This window comes from Dendrobates tinctorius, unplaced genomic scaffold (assembly GCF_039654945.1).
Source record: "Dendrobates tinctorius isolate UK_male_01 unplaced genomic scaffold, ASM3965494v1 ptg000081l, whole genome shotgun sequence".
NCBI classification, from domain to species: domain Eukaryota; kingdom Metazoa; phylum Chordata; class Amphibia; order Anura; family Dendrobatidae; genus Dendrobates; species Dendrobates tinctorius.
In genome coordinates, this window is record NW_027361749.1 from 17,667,264 (window position 1) to 17,684,352 (window position 17,089).

Genomic DNA, 17,089 nt, shown 5'->3' on the forward strand with positions numbered 1-17,089 from the left:
CAGGAATGTACAGCATATGATGTGGGTACACTCAAAGGGACCTCCATGCTGGTTTTTCCTTGGTATTTTGTGTATTTGAAATGACTAATGTCTTTACCTAAGAACTATTATTTCTAATTACACTAAGTAATTTTCGTTAGCATAGGTATTTTTTGTATATAGATTGCAATCATTGTCCTGGGACTAGAAATATGCCCATAAAACAAATCTCTCACCAGGTTTTTGCAATGTGTCACTTTTTGGTCTGTTTTGCTGTTTCACTACAATCACTGTTTTATCAGGAAGAGATTATCATTATCAGGGCACCGTTGATTATGCAGGGTAGTCCAACCTCAATCTCAGCACTAATTAGCAGCTTTCTGTACACAAAAAGCTGTGATTTGAGAGGGGATATACACAGCTCAAGATCTCGGACCTGCAGCAGAGAAAACTGTGACTCTATCATCACTGCTGCACCCAGTAAACTAAGTGATACATCACTGGAATCTGGGTCTCTGTCCCCACCTCATGATGCTGTGAGATTACAGAGCAAAACCTGCTGACAGATTCCCTTTAAGTAGATGCATTTTCCATTACAGTCACCAACATGGGGCAGGCTATATATTAGTGTATCATAATTACCCCACATCATTGCTTCAAATAATGCCCTGCTCTCTGGATCTGTCAATCAAATAGCATCACTTTCTGTCTTAAAGGGGTTGTTTGGCTGATAAAGATTTTTTGCCAAGAGCTCAGAATAGGTAAAAACATTAGAAAGCAATACTATTTTTCGCTCATTCATCACCAATGGTTTCTATTTCCTGATCCCATCCTGAAGCACAGAAAATACTTCTAAATGCTATTCATTCACATTGTAAGTGGGTCCCTACTATGGCCGCTGATTGCCAAACCTGGCATTTCTGAGGATTTCCTATGTGTTGAGATAAATCTTCAAACAAAAATGTTGTGATAGACAAATTTTCATAAAGGGCACTGGGAGAGAAGAGGGTCTTTGCAGTCAAAAACTTGATGTCTCCCAAGTCCTGGACTAAATTTGGAGGGTATCTTCTTGCATGAAGAAGTGGGAATGTTTATTTAAAGACATTTTTGTGTGAGAAAATAAGATTAACATTTTATTATATACTGAATAGTGGAGAATACACCGATACAGCCACATGACAAAAATGATTGCATTTGTGGCATATTTAGCTCAATTTCTAATATTTGAGTATTTTATCAGCTGCAGTTTCCCAACACTTTAAAAATATAGTGTCAAAATTAGGAATGTTCAGAGCTGGTATGAAATACTGATATTGCAGTGTAGATATGCTATGGCAAAGGACTGGGATATTGTTTCATACTACTAATTATCTTAAAATCTTTAATCCCTTAAGGAAACAGATAATTTTTGGTTTCACGCTTGTATTTTCCCTCCCCTTCTTCTAAGGGCCATTTATTTTTCCATTGACATAGCTGTATATTGGCTTGTGTTTTGCTAGACGAGTTCTAGTTTTGAAAGCTATCATTCATTTCATAATACAATTTTCTGGAAAATGGACAAGTAAATTACAAATGGGATGAAATGGTGAAAAAAAATTCAATTCCACCATAATTTTTTTTCAAGCTTTGTTTTCACAGCTTTCTTCCAGAAGTTTGTTTTTTTTTTGTTGGCATTCATAAATTTGATCTTTTGATCGCTTTTATTGCATTATTTTAGGGAGGAGTGGTGACTGAAAGATCTCAATTCTCGTCTTTAGATTTTTTTCTCTTGACGACTTTTAATGTATGGGTTAATTAATTCTATATTTTGATGAATCAGGCTTTTACAGACAGAACGGTAACAAATATGTTTATTTTTTAATTTTTCAATTTCTTTAATACTATTTGGAAAAAAAGAGGAGAGAGTTAAGTTTCTTCTTTTTATTTAAATTTTACTAGCTCTACCAGGGAGCTTGAACCTGTGATTGATTGCTTGTACTACACTGCTCAAAAAAATAAAGGGAACACTTAAACAACAGAATATAACTCAAAGTAAATCAAACTTCTGTGAAATCAAACTGTCCACTTAAGGCCCCGTCACACATAGCGACTCACCAGTGATCCCGACAATGATATCAGCGTGTCAGGATCGCTGGTGAGTTGCTACATGATCGCTGGTGAGCTGTCAAACAGACTGCTTCACCAGCGATCAGCACAGCAATGCCGAGCATGCGACGTCGCTGTGTACATTAGTTACCAGCGCGCTGATGCAGGGAGCTGGTAACTAAGGTACACATCGGGTTTCTAAGGGACGTGCGTCACTTAGAAACCTGATGTGTACCTTAGATACCAGCTCCCTGCATCAGCGCGCTGGTAACTAAGGTACACATCGGGATTCTAAGTGACGCATGTCCCTTAGATAACCGATGTGTACGTTAGTTACCAGCTGATCGCTGGTCTCCCGCCTGTCACACGCAGCGATGCGTGCTGGCCAGCGGGAGACCAGCGATCAAAGAAATGTCCAGGGCTTTCCAAGAGCGATCAGCGATACCGGCAGGGTGGCCGTTTGCTGATCCCTGTCACACACAGCTATCTCGCTGGTGAGATCGCTGTTGTGTCACCCCCATCAGTGGATGGCGGGTCCTCAGACCATCCTCATGGAGTTGGTTTCTAACCGTTTGTGCAGACACATGCACATTTGTGGCCTGCTCGAGGTCATTTTGCAGGTTTCTGGCAGTGCTCCTCCTGTTCCTCCATGCACAAAGGCAGAGGTAGCAGTCCTGCTGCTGGGTTGTTGCCCTCCTACGGCCCCCTCCACATCTCCTGGTGTACTGTCCTGTCTCCTGATAGCGCCTCCAGCCTCTGGACACTATGCTGACAGACACATGAATCCTTCTTGCCACAGCTCGCATTGATGTGCCATCCTGGATAAGCTGCACTACTTGAGCCACTTGTGTGGGTTGTAGAGTCCGTCTCATACTACCACGAGTGTGAAAGCACAACCAACACTCAAAAGTGACCAAAACATCAGCCAGAAAGCATTGGTACTGAGATGTAGTCTGTGGTCCCCATCTGCAGAACCACTCCTTTATTGAGGGTGTCTTGATAATTGCCAATAATTTCCATCTGTTGTCTATTCCATTTGCACAACAGCATGTGAAATTGATTGTCAATCACTGTTGCTTCCTAAGTGGACAATTTGATTTCACATAAGTTTGATTTACTTGGAGTTATATTCTGTTGTCTAAGTGTTCCCTTTATTTTTTTAGCAGTGTATATACTGCAAAACTATAGTATAGAAAATGTCGCCTGTGGCAGAGCTTCACAGCAGTATCAAAATGGCAATGGAAGCTGGGGTGCATGAGGAAAGGCAACTGTCCCATTAATACATCGCTGTCAGAAACTGAAAGCCACATCTAAATGGTTAACAGCAGCAATCGGAGCTTAGCTCCAGTCACTGTTGTTAGACACAAATGTTTAATATGTAATATAACTGGCATCTACTCGTATGTGTAAAGAGAGCTCAGCTCCTGAGCCCGCGCTACACACAGGTGCTCCAGCAATGTTGTGCCTATATGTAATTATGTCTTCAGGAATTAATATTCTCACTACGCTTAAAGAGCAACTTATTTAAAGGAACTCTATGAGCAGTTTGTCAAAACTGTTGACAAGGCTAGACAGGTGGAGTGTGAAGTAGATTAAACATACTGTATCCAGATTGATGGTCATGACACTTGTAAGATATAATGAGCAAAATAGGTTTTCTTTGTGCTGTGATCACAAGTAGGGTGGTCTCTTTATGTGAAGTGTCGTTCAGCTTTTTAAATTCTAACGCTTCCCCTTTGAGTTCAAGTAAGGGTACTTATGGTCTCAAGTTAGTTTCTATAGCTGTCACTTATAGGTGTTTCCACAACTCAGACATCCCCTTCTCAATCCCTATGTTTCTCCCCTTGTAAAAACTAACTCCTATTCTCACCTGTGCCATTCCAGTGGTGTTGGCATTGGCTTTCCTGGGGATCAGGTGACATGTTATGTCATGCAACCTCTGTGGTCAATCAGCACTGGCTTCACTCTCCTCTCCTGTGGACAAATCAATTACATCTGGAGGAACTGAGAGGTGCTCCTCTCTTACTTCCTCCAAATGTATGCGATTCATCCAGAGTTGGGAAGAGAATAGCAGCCGCTGATTGGCCACAGTGATCTCTGGGAGAAGTCAGTGCTGACACCACTGGAATGGTGCCAGCACTGGAGAGGAGTATGGGTGTAAATTTTTAACAAGGGGATATATATATATAGAATGCTAAGGCCTGTTTCACACTTCAGTTTTTTGACGTCAGTCAAAATCTGCCACTTTAAGAAAAAAATGGATCCGCCCAAAAATGGGCGGATCTGTTTTTCCCCCATTGATTTGCATTAGTGGCGGATTTTCACTGATGGTCATCCATTGAGTCCGTTTTTTGACGGATCCCGGGCGGATGAGACGGACACTGCAACTTTTTTTATGTTGACGGTCCGCTATTTTTAACTGCGCATGCCCGGAGGCTTTGCTCCAACAGTTTTAACCCTGTATTGCCATTCCGGGAGCCGCTAATCTCTCTCTCTCACCTGAACTCGCTCGATTCCAATCACGTCATTGCGTTACATGCCGCGCCGTATCGCGGCCATGAGATTAATGCCGCGAGATCGCAGCCATCACATATCGCGACCATGAGATCAATGCTGCGAGATCGCGACCATCAGATATCGCGACCATGAGAGATATCGCGGCCATGAGATCAATGCCACAAGATCACGGCCATGAGATAGCGCAGCGCGAGATCACGGCAAACTTCCAGCCCGCGGTCACTTTAAATCACGCCGCTTTCCATCTTCCACGGATCCGTACTGCAACGTGGTCCGCTGTCATCCGTACGTCATGAAACGGAGATGGATCTGTTGTTTTGAACCTTTGGCGGATTTCAGCTGACCGCTGACAACGTAAGTGTGAAACAGGCCTAAGGAATTGTCCGAGAAGTGGACAACACCTTTAAGAGCATAGGCAAGTGAATGAAAGCATTTAGTACAGAGAAGCCTGGACACTGCACATGAAAGAAATGCCAACAGGACACTTGCACAAGGGGGATTAAAATATGTTTTCTCATGTCATGCAGGTAGAATCACAGAATGTTAGAGTAGCATGACCATCAATTTGAACCCATTCCCAGTGTATCACGTGCATGTACATCACACGTCAGGAGCTGGAGTAAAGAGCAGACTCAGGAGCTGAGCATGCTGCACATATGACAGATGCCGACTGTGTTATATAGCTCACATCCACCTTTAACATTTGTGAATGAAGCTAGTATCAATTTCAATTTTTTTAGCCCCATCAAATGCAGCTGTCAATCTGACAGTGGTATATAAGCCGCTATATCCTGCTATCACGCTATTTCAAGTTTCATAAGAACGTCATTTTCCTAGTACAATTCAATAATGTTGTATTGTAACATACAGAACAAGTGATCAAGCAAGAGCAGGTTAATAATAAATAAACAAAAAAATTTATCATTCCCACCTTGATTTAGTTTAAAATTGAAGAAATAAAAATAATAAACATTTTTAGCAACACCATGTCCATAAAAGAATAAAATAAATTAACTTTTTCAGTAAATCCTGTAAAGAAAGAAAAATGAAAACACCTCAAAATACAATATAAAGTGATCAAATACTGTATGGTCTCCAAAATTATACTAATAAAATCATCAGCTCACCGTGATGAGACAGCTTCATCAGTGGAAAAAAATTAAAAATGTTGACACAACCACTTTTACTTTTATAAAATTCATTTTTTTTTTACCACCAAAAAAAATATTTTCATGCTTGGTACCAACATAATCATATTGACAAAAAAAAAGTTGTTAGCTCATTTTTACTGCATAATGAACACCATAAAAAGAAAAGCCATGATTCCTTTTTTTCACCTTCACCGCGTGCTTAGAATTTTGTTCCCTTTTTTCAGTACATTGATGGTAAAATTAATGGCGTTACTCAAAACTATAATTTTCCTGCAAAAACAAAAGCCTTCAAATGATTATGTTGACTGAAAAATGAAAAAGTTTTGACTTATGGAAAAGAGAAAGGAAAAAAAATCCATGTCATGAACTGTTTTAACCCTCACCTACTTACTGCTGTCAACCATTTTGAATGGTCAGATTTGCTGACAAACTCTCTATTAGGAGCATGTTACAAACAAAAATCTTCTAGAAGTAATATTATTTCTTACTTTTGCTGGTATATATTTGCCGCCCAACGGCATCTATTACTTTAGTTTGTCTTCTGTCTCTGGCTAGATGTTCCATCAAAAACATGTCAAGTTCCTTATAGGTGCTGTGGAACATGTGGCTCTGCTCTGCCTGTAAAGTTATTGCTTGTTCCAGCAGGCTCAAATTCCCTTTAGTTTTCTCCAAATCCACTGACTCCTCTGTGATAATTGAGAGACATTTGTCATCATCCTCATTTTCAGGAGTCTGGTCTGGACTTCTTTCATCATGTTCTGAAGTTCCTACCGTGGAGTCATTTTCCAACGTTTTTCCTTCACTGATATCCATTTCATCTTTCTGCTTAACTCCATGACTGAACCTATCAGATATATGGTCCTTTGAATAAGTTTTATCTGTAAAACTGGAAGAACTATCCCATCCGTTTTCAGGCATTGCAGGATGACCATTATTGTTATCAGAAGATGATGCTGGTGAGTCTTTTTGTTTGGAGGACTGGATGCAGTACGTTTCTCTGTGATTTCTAATGGTCTTTGTAGATTGAATTACACCCCCAGTAGGGTGTTCTGTCACTGTATGAAAAACTGTTTCTTTATCAGACCTTCCCACCGCTAACGGGTCAGTGATATTGTCTTTGTAGCTACACTTTTCTTCGGTCGCATGTGTCGTCATGCCCGATGATTGAACAATTATCGTACCTGTAAGAAAACAAAAACTGTAGTTACCCAGCCTAAACATTATCTGTATCACAGCTTTTGCATCAAATTTGAACATTGCCATAAGCAGTAAGGTGAACATTTGTTGTTTTTGCCACCAAATCTGAGAGCAATATAATGTAGAGACAAAGACCAGTCTGCTTATTATAGGTTTGTTAATATCAGTGTTTAATCAGCAGGAGATTATCACTAGAGGTCTAGTAAACCCACTGCAATGTAATCCTCCATGTTCATGAGCTCTGTATAATCCGCCCCCCACCATTGATTGGCAGCATTCTGCCTATGCACAGTGTTTATAGAAAGCTGCCAATCAGTGGTGTGGGCGGGGCTACATGCAGCTCAGCATTCAGAGAACTGCTAGATCTGCAGCACATAAAACAATGATTTTATTAAATCTGCACCAAACAGCAAAGTGAGTGACACATCGCTGGAATCAGGGTCTTTGCCTCCACATCATCCTGCTCACACATGGGGCTGAAAAAACCTGATGACAGATTCCCTGTAAACTGTTATAGCACTATAAAATGATAGAACTGGAATCCAAACATTAATACAGTGTCATTTCCAGATTTTAAAGGAATTGTTCTGCGGAATAGGTGACAAATTGTTGATCAGTGGGTGACCAACCGCTGGGACCTGAACTAATCTGGAGATCAAGGAACTTTTATCCTTGTTACAAAATGGTGTAGCAGGTGGATCTGCCGACCATCACTGTATTTGTTCTGTATTCTGTATAGGACTGCCAGAAAAAGTTGAGCACAGTGCTCGGAAGCCATATGCGAAATGAATAGAGCAATCGTAGAATATATGCACTGCCATTCTTCTCTAATGGGGATGAAGTAGCCTGTCCTGCTGATTAGTGGAGGTTCCACTGATTGGGCCCTCACCAATCAATAACATATCACCTAGTCTATGGATAATTGATAACTAGAAATAAACAGATCGAGCCGCTGCAAATTATCATTGGGTCGAATTTACTGAAATTCACAGATCCTGGTGAATTCAAACAATAAGCAACTTGATTTGCAAGGAGCACAAAAAATAATGTCACGCATATTTGCATTAGCCAGAGAAAGGGCTCATGGTGTCAAGTGTGGTTGCCAGGCTTCCCCATAATATCTTGTAGCTTCATATCACATAGCCCAGCTCAGATAATCAATGGAGACTATCAGCAGGACTATAAAAGATGAGGCCGGGGAATTAGAGCCCATTTTAAGATTTTATAGCCTATAGGAGGGATCTAAAAACCTAAATCAGAGTTTGATGTATTACTGCATCGCTGAAAGTTATTGAAAGTGGGAGTAACGTGCAGTTGTGGCGCCATAATCTCCTGCATGTGCCATGCACTCGCGCGGTTATGGGTGCCTTATCCACCCTTCTTTGGGCGGTGTCTTCATCCTGCTTCTGCGCAGGTGCAAGTAGTGAAATTTTTTTGAAAATTTGACGAAGCTGGTGAATTTGAATTCGCTCGTCTTTAGTGATAATTTGTTGTCACTGGATAACCCCTTTAAATTAATTCTGAAAATCAAGAATTAGTAGTAGGACTGTGAATTTGAAATCCACCTATAAGTTTTTTTTTCAGACCTGTAAACAAAGCTTTAGAATTTGAAAACATTTAAAAGAAGAAAAGGTCTGAAAAATAATAAAAGAAAAACTCAGGATTCTTCACAAATTTACTATCATGACTGCTTACAATAAGTCCTTTGACTTTTGTTCATTGGAAGCATATGTTGAGAAAACTTTTATGTAAAAGTATCCATACAGTATAGATAGCTATGGACCAAATGCTTGTTTGGCTGATACTTATGTAACGGGGGCCAGGGTGTCAGTCATGGCGAGGACTTTAACTGTTCCACACCCTGACGCTCTGCTACGGTAAAATCAGAATGTCCATTTTGTTATGTACTGTGTGTGTTAGTGGTTTCACCCACTTGTAGGCCAGCATTCTCCTCCGAGTACACGGATCCTTTTCTTCTCACGCAAATATTGTCAGAGTCTCTGTTCATTTTTTGCAAAACTTTACTTAATTCGTTCAAACTTGCATCAGTTACCGTCCAGTATTTTCCACATGATGCACAAACTTCCTTCTCTAGACTCTCCCTAATACTGTTTTCTGGCACAAGATCTGGTTCCCAGGTACCCAGTACCACAGCTAACTGAGATGACGGTCCCGCTTCTTCCAGGGTCTCCCCGTTCCTCTTCCATTCAGAAACATCTCTGGAGGTGCCCAAAAGCCTTGCCATTTGTTCCCTCAGGCTGCCCAGTCCCACTTGTTTCCTGTCGACAGTTTCCACCTTTTCAGTAATCCGAGCCTTCACTTCCCTGTGTCTCTCCCTCTGGCACTGCTTCTGTACACTATACGCTTTACCTCACAACCCTCCACAACTCTTTCTAGAACAATCCAGTTACCTCAGAACTAGCTCCTACCACTAGCTAGCTTCCTATTGGGTTAAACATTTAACTATTACAACTCTGGCTAAAACCAGTTAACTATCTTATCTTACATCTGGTACTGCACCTTCTCCTAAGGTGTGGTGCCCCACCATCCAGGTAAGTTGGAGGCTCCTGACCACGCTCCAACACTCGCACCCCACACAATAGAGTAGTTCAGCATAACCACATTGCGGCTCCTTGCTTAGAGAGAAGCAGAGCACCTTTGGTGGTTCCCTGCTTGGAACACTAGACGTGCTGGGAGGTGGGTGGAGTTTAGACTAGATATAAAAGAACGGGACAGTTCCAGGATTGGAGTTCAGTTGGGTTCAGTCTGAGGAAGGAAGCCACTCAGAGAGGAGTGGGGATCCCTGGAAGAGGGATGGAGGAAGGAGTGCTGCAGCTGCCTCAGTTACCTGAGCCAGCTGGCATGGGAAAGGAAAGGAAAGAAGGAGAAGGACATAGAACCGAAGCCTGAGCTTCCATAGAAGGGAAAAGACAAGTACGGAACGTAGGAGTAAAAGGGAACATAGAGGACGTGGGTTAGAGGAAGAACCCTGCCTAGAAGTTCTAAGCGCAAAGCCGGGGCCTGGTCCCCGAGGTTGTATGAACACTAATGGTTCTGCAGCAGACACCGGTGGAGTAGTGGGCTGTAAATGCACTACTCCCATCTAAGACTTGAGGGCACAACAGCAACACGGATAGAGAGCCAGGACTTATGTTCAGGAAAGGCACATAAGTTGGCAAAGTGTGGAAGGGAGCTTTCCATCTTGCCTGGAGGTTGACTGAGTCCCTGACCCGGAGGACATGGCACGGAAACGGGCACTACAGACTGTGAATAAAGCGTTGGAACTACATGCCCTGGTGTCCTCCATTCCTTCCTGCGTCCATCCGCCTAGCACTGCTGCATCCCCTGTGCCAGACACTACACCATCTAAGGGTCTCCACATCTACACTGCCCCAGGACAACAGCCCTGCCTGTGGAAGGCTATACCATCATTGCTGCACCACACCATCTGTCCCGGAGGATTTGCATGCAGCGTCGGCTTAACACCTCCCTTGCCGAACACCACAGGTGGCATCACGAACTATTCATTTAACTACATTCCACCATTCACATCTTCCTATTACTTGGGCACCCAGGGCCACAGTCCGGGTCACTGCCGCTGTGACATGTCCCCCAGATACCGGCCCGGTACCGAGTAACCCAAAGCCCTAGGAGGGCGACCCACTATACTTCACATAACCTCATACTATGCTAAACATTAGGCCTAACTGTGTTGTTATCTGTCCCTACCTTAATCCCTAACATAATACAGGTATATAAACATTACATCACATGTAAATGTGTACTATAAATGGCATATACACATAAGCACTTTAGTAAAACATCCACAGCATACCCGGTTTGATCAAGCAGATTTGCATCAAGGTGCAGGGGTGAAACCAGCCACCTGCACACCCCTTACACCAATCTTTCCCAACATGTACATGAAAGCTAAGCTTGGCCAAGTGTTAATGTGTTTTCAATAGGAAAAGAGGAAAGTCATTGCCATAGATTTCTGGCAGTGGCTTATATTCCGGGACTTTGAATCCTTACCTCTCCCAACATCATATAATGCAAGAAGTTCAGGAGGTCCCTATTCACATTAGATGGATAGTAGTTTCCATGTAAATCCACATAAATTTTGGCGAACTTTATAAGGATTTTTGTATGTGGGTCATAATTTGATGCACTCATCAGTGATTTGTGGCTTTTTGCAGCCATTGTTAATTGTTTAAATTTACTATATGCCAATAGAATTCTTATTTTTATGGCTAGGCTGAGAATTTATATGTTAGTTATATATGGAAATCTATAATGCTGTCATAAAACTAGCATGGTTACATTGAAACAGCATCAGGTAACCTAGAGTATAGTACAGCATCAGGTGACCTAGAAGACAGAACAGAATCTGGTGACCTAGAGTATAGTACAGCATCAGGCAACCTAGAGGATAGAACAGAATCTGGTGACCTAGAGGATAGTACAGCATCAGATGACCTAGAGTATAGTACAGCATCAGGCAATCTGGAGGATAGAACAGAATCTGGTGACCTAGAGGATAGTACAAAATCTGGTGACCTAAAGGATAGTACTGAATATGGTGACCTAGAGGATAGTACAACATCAGGTGATCTAGAATATAGTACAGAATCAGACAACCAAGAGGATAGAACAGCATCAGGTGACTTAGAGTTTAGTACAGCATCAGGCAACCTAGATGATAGAACAGAATCTGGTGACATTGAGAATAGTACAGAATCTAGTGACCTAGAGGATAGTACAACGTCAGGCAACCTAGAGGATAGAACAGAATCTGGTGACCTAGAGGATAGTACAGCATCAGGCAACTTAGAGAATAGAACAGAATATGGTGACCTAGAGAATAGTACAGAATCTGGTGACCTAAAGGATAGTACTGAATATGGTGACCTAGAGGATAGTACAGAATCTGGTGACCTTGAGGATAGTACTAAATCTTGTGACCTACAGGATAGTACAGTATCAGGCAACGTAGAGGATAGTACTGAATCTTGTGACCTAGAGGATAGTACAGCATCAGGTGACCTAGAGGATAGTACTGAATCTTGTGACCTAGAGGATAGTACAGCATCAGGTGACCTAGAGAATAGTACTGAATCTTGTGACCTAGATGATAGTACATTATCAGGCAACCTAGAGGATAGCATAGTATAAAATAACCTACAAGATGGTACAGCATCATGCCTGCTATATTATAGCACAGCATCTATGACTAAGGGCGCTTTTACTGCTCCAGAAAAGCGTCAGGTTCTCTTATCCTTTTTAATCATGGCTTGACATGCCTAATAAAAGTTTTTGATTTTTCTTACGGGTTCAGGGTACCGGATGAAATCCCTTTTGCCCATTCTCTATTGCAGCTGCGCTCACCAGCGGGACCAGCACCTACCTGCAGCTCATTGGACTCAGCCTCAGGTGGACACATTCATTGCTACGTTGTAAGCTCCCTGACCCTCTCTCCTATAGTCACTTTACCCGAGGTCAAATATTTTTTAGGGCCACTCTTTCATACCTGTTTTTAACAAACATATTTCTATGTAATAAGTGGAGATAAAGTAATTTAAAGCTGAATTATCAGTTCACCAACTTATGCCCTAAAACAGAGTTCCCCAACTCCAGTCCTCAAGGCCCACCAACAGATCATGTTTTCAGGATTTCCTTCGTATTGCACAGGTGATGCAATTATCACCTGAGCAATACTAAGGAAATCCTGAAAACTTGATCAGTTGGTGGGCCTTGAGGACTGGAGTTGGGGAACCCTGGTCTAAGATATAATCCCCACTGTTCACCAGTAGGAATGCAATGATAAAGGATATTCCCCTGTGGCTTAACTTGATTTGGACCCATTTAGTTTGTTTAGGAGATACGTGAAAATGAACAATAAAGTGCATAACCCGAATTCTGCTCCTGTAAATCTAACCCTATGAAACAGACCAGCTTTATAGTAGGAGGGAAACGGCACTACATTATTAATACCATAAAATCCCATTGCTTACTGCAGAGTCTTTCATTCAGCAATGTAATTTCCTAAACCTTTGTTTTCATTACATTTCTGGTAAAGTTCTACAGCGAGGAAACTTTAATAAATATCTCTATTTGTGTTAATTATCATGTTTCTGTCAAAATGACAATATGAACTGGAAAAAATTGAGAAAAGCAGCAGGTTGTGGAAGCCGGATGAGAGGGTATAATGATAGTAGACAATGCCGCTTTTATGCTCCACTGCAATCCTTATAAACAGCACCACAGACAAGGGCACTCACAAAAAAAAGTCTACATTATGGATCTTTCTTGTAATTATCCCCCTAAAATCAACACTGGACTGCCAGGATCAAGTAAATATTGTCATAGTAACTAAAAGCATTTTTGGAAGAAGTCACAACATAGCCCTTTTAATAACTTTGATTATAGATGGCGTTCTTTTGTTTGGATCTATTCAGTCTAAACCGAAAAAAAAAGGTAACGTTTTACATACTAGAAAATAGGCTGCATAAAAAAAGCCGCACATCATTCCGCACAATGGCCTATCATCTCCTGATTTCACATCCGACAAACTCCAGTTTTAAATAATAAATTAAACATAGTCTAAAATGCAAATGAAGTTTTTCTCAATAACACCGCTCGCTATCGAGAGATGGTGTAAAGGGTTATGATAATTTTAAAGTATTATGAACTGGAGAAAACAAATAAAAAGCATTTTCAGTGAATATGCTCAATTCATTGAACTATTCTCTCAATCCACTTAACTACCCACATGTGTACAATAATGATTTATAGACATTATGCCTAATTATGCATATTTGGGCTGTGTTAAAGTGCCTAACAAAAGCTCTAGAAAGCAACAATTACCTCTGTTGCTTAGTTACATAGTTTAAAATATTCCTATTAAGTGCAGATTACAGGGGGGTAGAAAAGCACATGTGCGGCCCAATGCATTTCACTTTTCGGATGCCAAACTGTTAGCATTTTGGGACGTTTCCAACTTACCCAATGTTTGGTTCAACTGTTTGTTATGTGTTAAAAGAAAAATATTTATTAATTATATTTAAGAAAATAGGATTCATACCGTGAATGATGATTTGGATTTTGCAAAAAGAGGTTTTAGTCCAACCAAGTACTTCTCACTTTTAAAGAAATCCTGCTGTTCTACATCCCTTGTAAGCTGAATACAAAATTTGGCATGCTGATGAAATAGGGGATAACAAACAAGTCCATTTTTTTTAATTCTTCATTTTCTCTCCAGTTAGAAAATTATGGTCTATCATTAGACTCTTCTGTATTTTTGAATTTATAGACTTAGCTCCCAAAATGATTGCAGCAATAGATTTCTTTTTTTTATGTGAAATTATTACAGGTATACAAATTAATAAATACACAATGCATTATATGGTCTCATAAAGGAATTTTAATTGTAAAGCATCAAGGATTCCTACACACTGGGAATGCACAATTATAAATTAGTCATGGTCTTTCCTTTTTTTTGCTTCTATTCTAATATCCATTATGTTACCCCATTTTTACAAGACTCTTTGCATCTCATATATTTCCATTGGCACAAGATGTTGTGCTACCCAGTTAGCATCTGTGTATTTTTTTACTTGAATGTCTATAAAATTTCTGTTTGAAATGAGATGTAAGGAACCATATATGTTCCTTCACTTCTCTAGTAAAAAGGAACATACAATGGGCCTATTAAAAAAATCAATGGGGCTTTCATTTCCACATTGAAAACTAAAGGGAACCTGTCATTAGATTCATGCTGCCCAAACCATGATTGCACTCAGTTATGTGTCTCTATGAAATGCTGCGGCTCATTGACAAGTCTCTTCCATGTATATAAATAGGGAGCAGGACCGGACTGGCCATCTGGTAATTCTGGCAAATACCAGAAGGGCCTGTCTGATCATGGGCTGCCTTATCTGCTACATTGTTAACAGAATCAATGTTCTCAAGATACCCACACTGTAAAGAGTTGTGATGGAGCACAAAGTCGCTGACCCTGTCACTTACCCATGCAGGCCACGGGTATCATTTGAAATATTGGTCTTGTCGTAAGTGTGATTTCAAATCCCAGGGCTGAATTTCAGCCCCAGTCCGTACCTGATAGGGAGAGACCTGTCAATCAACTAGAGCGGTGAAGGGAGAAGCTGTCCAGGGCCACAAGGGACTAGAAAGGTCTATCCATAATCCCCAGCCAGATTTTCAAACACTTCATTGTTTCAAAGAAAGACATATCTGACTTCAATTGTACAGCCAGGCTCTGATACATACTGGCCATGCTTAAGGCGGTATGAATCTAATGACTGGTTCCTTTTAAGAGACTTTGCCACATACAGAACAGGGCAATCAGCAAGGTGATTGTGAGATAAGCACTTGTCTTATTAATTACCCCAAACATGCAGAAAGCATTTTTGCATATTTTGTCTTTCTTCTTTTGTTTAATTTTTGCAGGGTCGAGTTGTAGTTATTATGGGTATGATGTTCTGATATTCACAGTGCAGGAAAAATTATGTTCTCTCTATATATAAAAATGAATGTGTGTGTGTATCACCAACCAATCACGAAGCATCTTTCATTTCACCAGAGCTGTTTAAAAGAAGCTGAGCAGTGATTGGTTGCTATGAGCAACAGTTTTCCCACTCCAAAAAACACCTCAGCAGACACTGACATGGTGAGAGAAGTCTAGCATCCCTGGAAACATAAGCTCCCAGCCATTATCTGCCCCCCAGAAAGGAGCAGAGAGCATGACAGAAATGAATCCCCCCCTCCTGTGCCCATATACACATCACACATCCTCCATCCAATAGGCACATCTTCCCTCTCAAAGGGATCATTGGTATGGAAGTTAGGGCAAATCCATCCAGCGCTTTGGTACTGACCCCAGGCCTCTCTTAAAGGGATCTCCGGTATGGAAGTCAGGGCAAATCCCTCGGTGCTCTGATTCTGAACCCAGGCCTCTATTAAAGGGATCATTGGTATGGAAGCCAGGGCAAATCCATCCAGCACTTTGGTTCTAACCCCAGGCCTCTCTTAAAGGGATCTCCGGTATGGAAGTTAGGGCAATTCCACTCAGCGTTCTGGTTCTGACAACAGGCTCTCTTAAAGGGATCCCCGGTATGGAAGTCACGGCAATTGCCTTCAAATGCTCTGGTACTGACCCCAGGCTCTCTTAAAGGGATTTCCTGTATGGAAGTTAGGGAAAATCCCTCAGCACTATGAATCTGACCCCAGGATTCTATTAATAGGATCACTGGTATGGAAGTCAGGGCAAATCCACTCAGCGCTCTGGTTCTGATCCCAGGCTCTCTTAAAGGGATCCCTGGTATGGAAGTGAGGGCAAATCCACTCTGCGCTTTGGTACAGAACCCAGGCCTCTCTTAAAGGGATCTCCGGTATAGAAGTCAGGGTAAATCCCTGAGCACTCTGATTCTCACCCCAGGCTTCTATTAAAGGGATCCCTGGTATGGAAGATAGGACAATTGCACTCAGCACTCTGGTTCTGACCCCAGGCTGATGGGATGATGTGGGATATTAGAGGGAGTAGTCCGGTGACTCTGGCTGACGGGATGATGTGGGATATTAGGGGTAGTAGTCCGGTGGCTCTGGCTGACGTGATGATGTGGGATATTAGGGGTAGTAGTCCGGCAGCTGTGACAGGATGATGTGGGATATTAGGAGTAGTAGTTTGGTGGCTTTGACGGGTGATGCGGGATATTAGTAGTCCGGTGGCTCTGGCTGATGGGACGATGTGGGATATTTGGGGTAGTAGTCCGGTGGCTCTGGCTGATGGGATGATGTGGGATATTAGGGGTAGTAGTCCAGCAGCTGTGATGGGATGATGTGGGATATTAGGGGTAGTTGTCCGGTGGCTATGGCTGATGGGATGATGTGAGATATTAGTAGTCCGGTGGCTCTGGCTGACAGGACGATGTGGGATATTAGGGGTAGTAGTCCGGTGGCTATGGCTGATGGGATGATGTGGGATATTATAGTGAATGTGGCTATGCAGCGTGGGCAGGGCTTTACACTCAGCTTTATATATATAGATATAGTCGTTATAATTTGTTATAACTAACCGTAGTTAGTTACTATGCCCGGGTAGCGCCGGGCTCTTCACCTAGTAGTTTTATATTTTTAAAAACAGG

The 17,089-nt window shown here is 41.6% G+C and overlaps 1 protein-coding gene across 8 annotated transcripts in view; it reads right to left on the reverse strand.

Annotated features, from left to right (window-relative positions):
• The window catches only part of ST18 (ST18 C2H2C-type zinc finger transcription factor), a 438,484-nt gene that overhangs the window by 147,329 nt on the left and 274,066 nt on the right, over nt 1-17,089 (reverse strand). For all 8 annotated transcript variants that reach the window (XR_012233808.1, XM_073583795.1, XM_073583796.1 and 5 more), the window contains one exon: nt 6,221-6,913. Coding sequence is in view for 7 of the 8 variants with exons in the window: in XM_073583795.1 (XP_073439896.1) it covers nt 6,221-6,913 (693 nt within the window). In the remaining variant the exon portion in view is untranslated. The remainder of the gene's footprint in view (nt 1-6,220; nt 6,914-17,089) is intronic.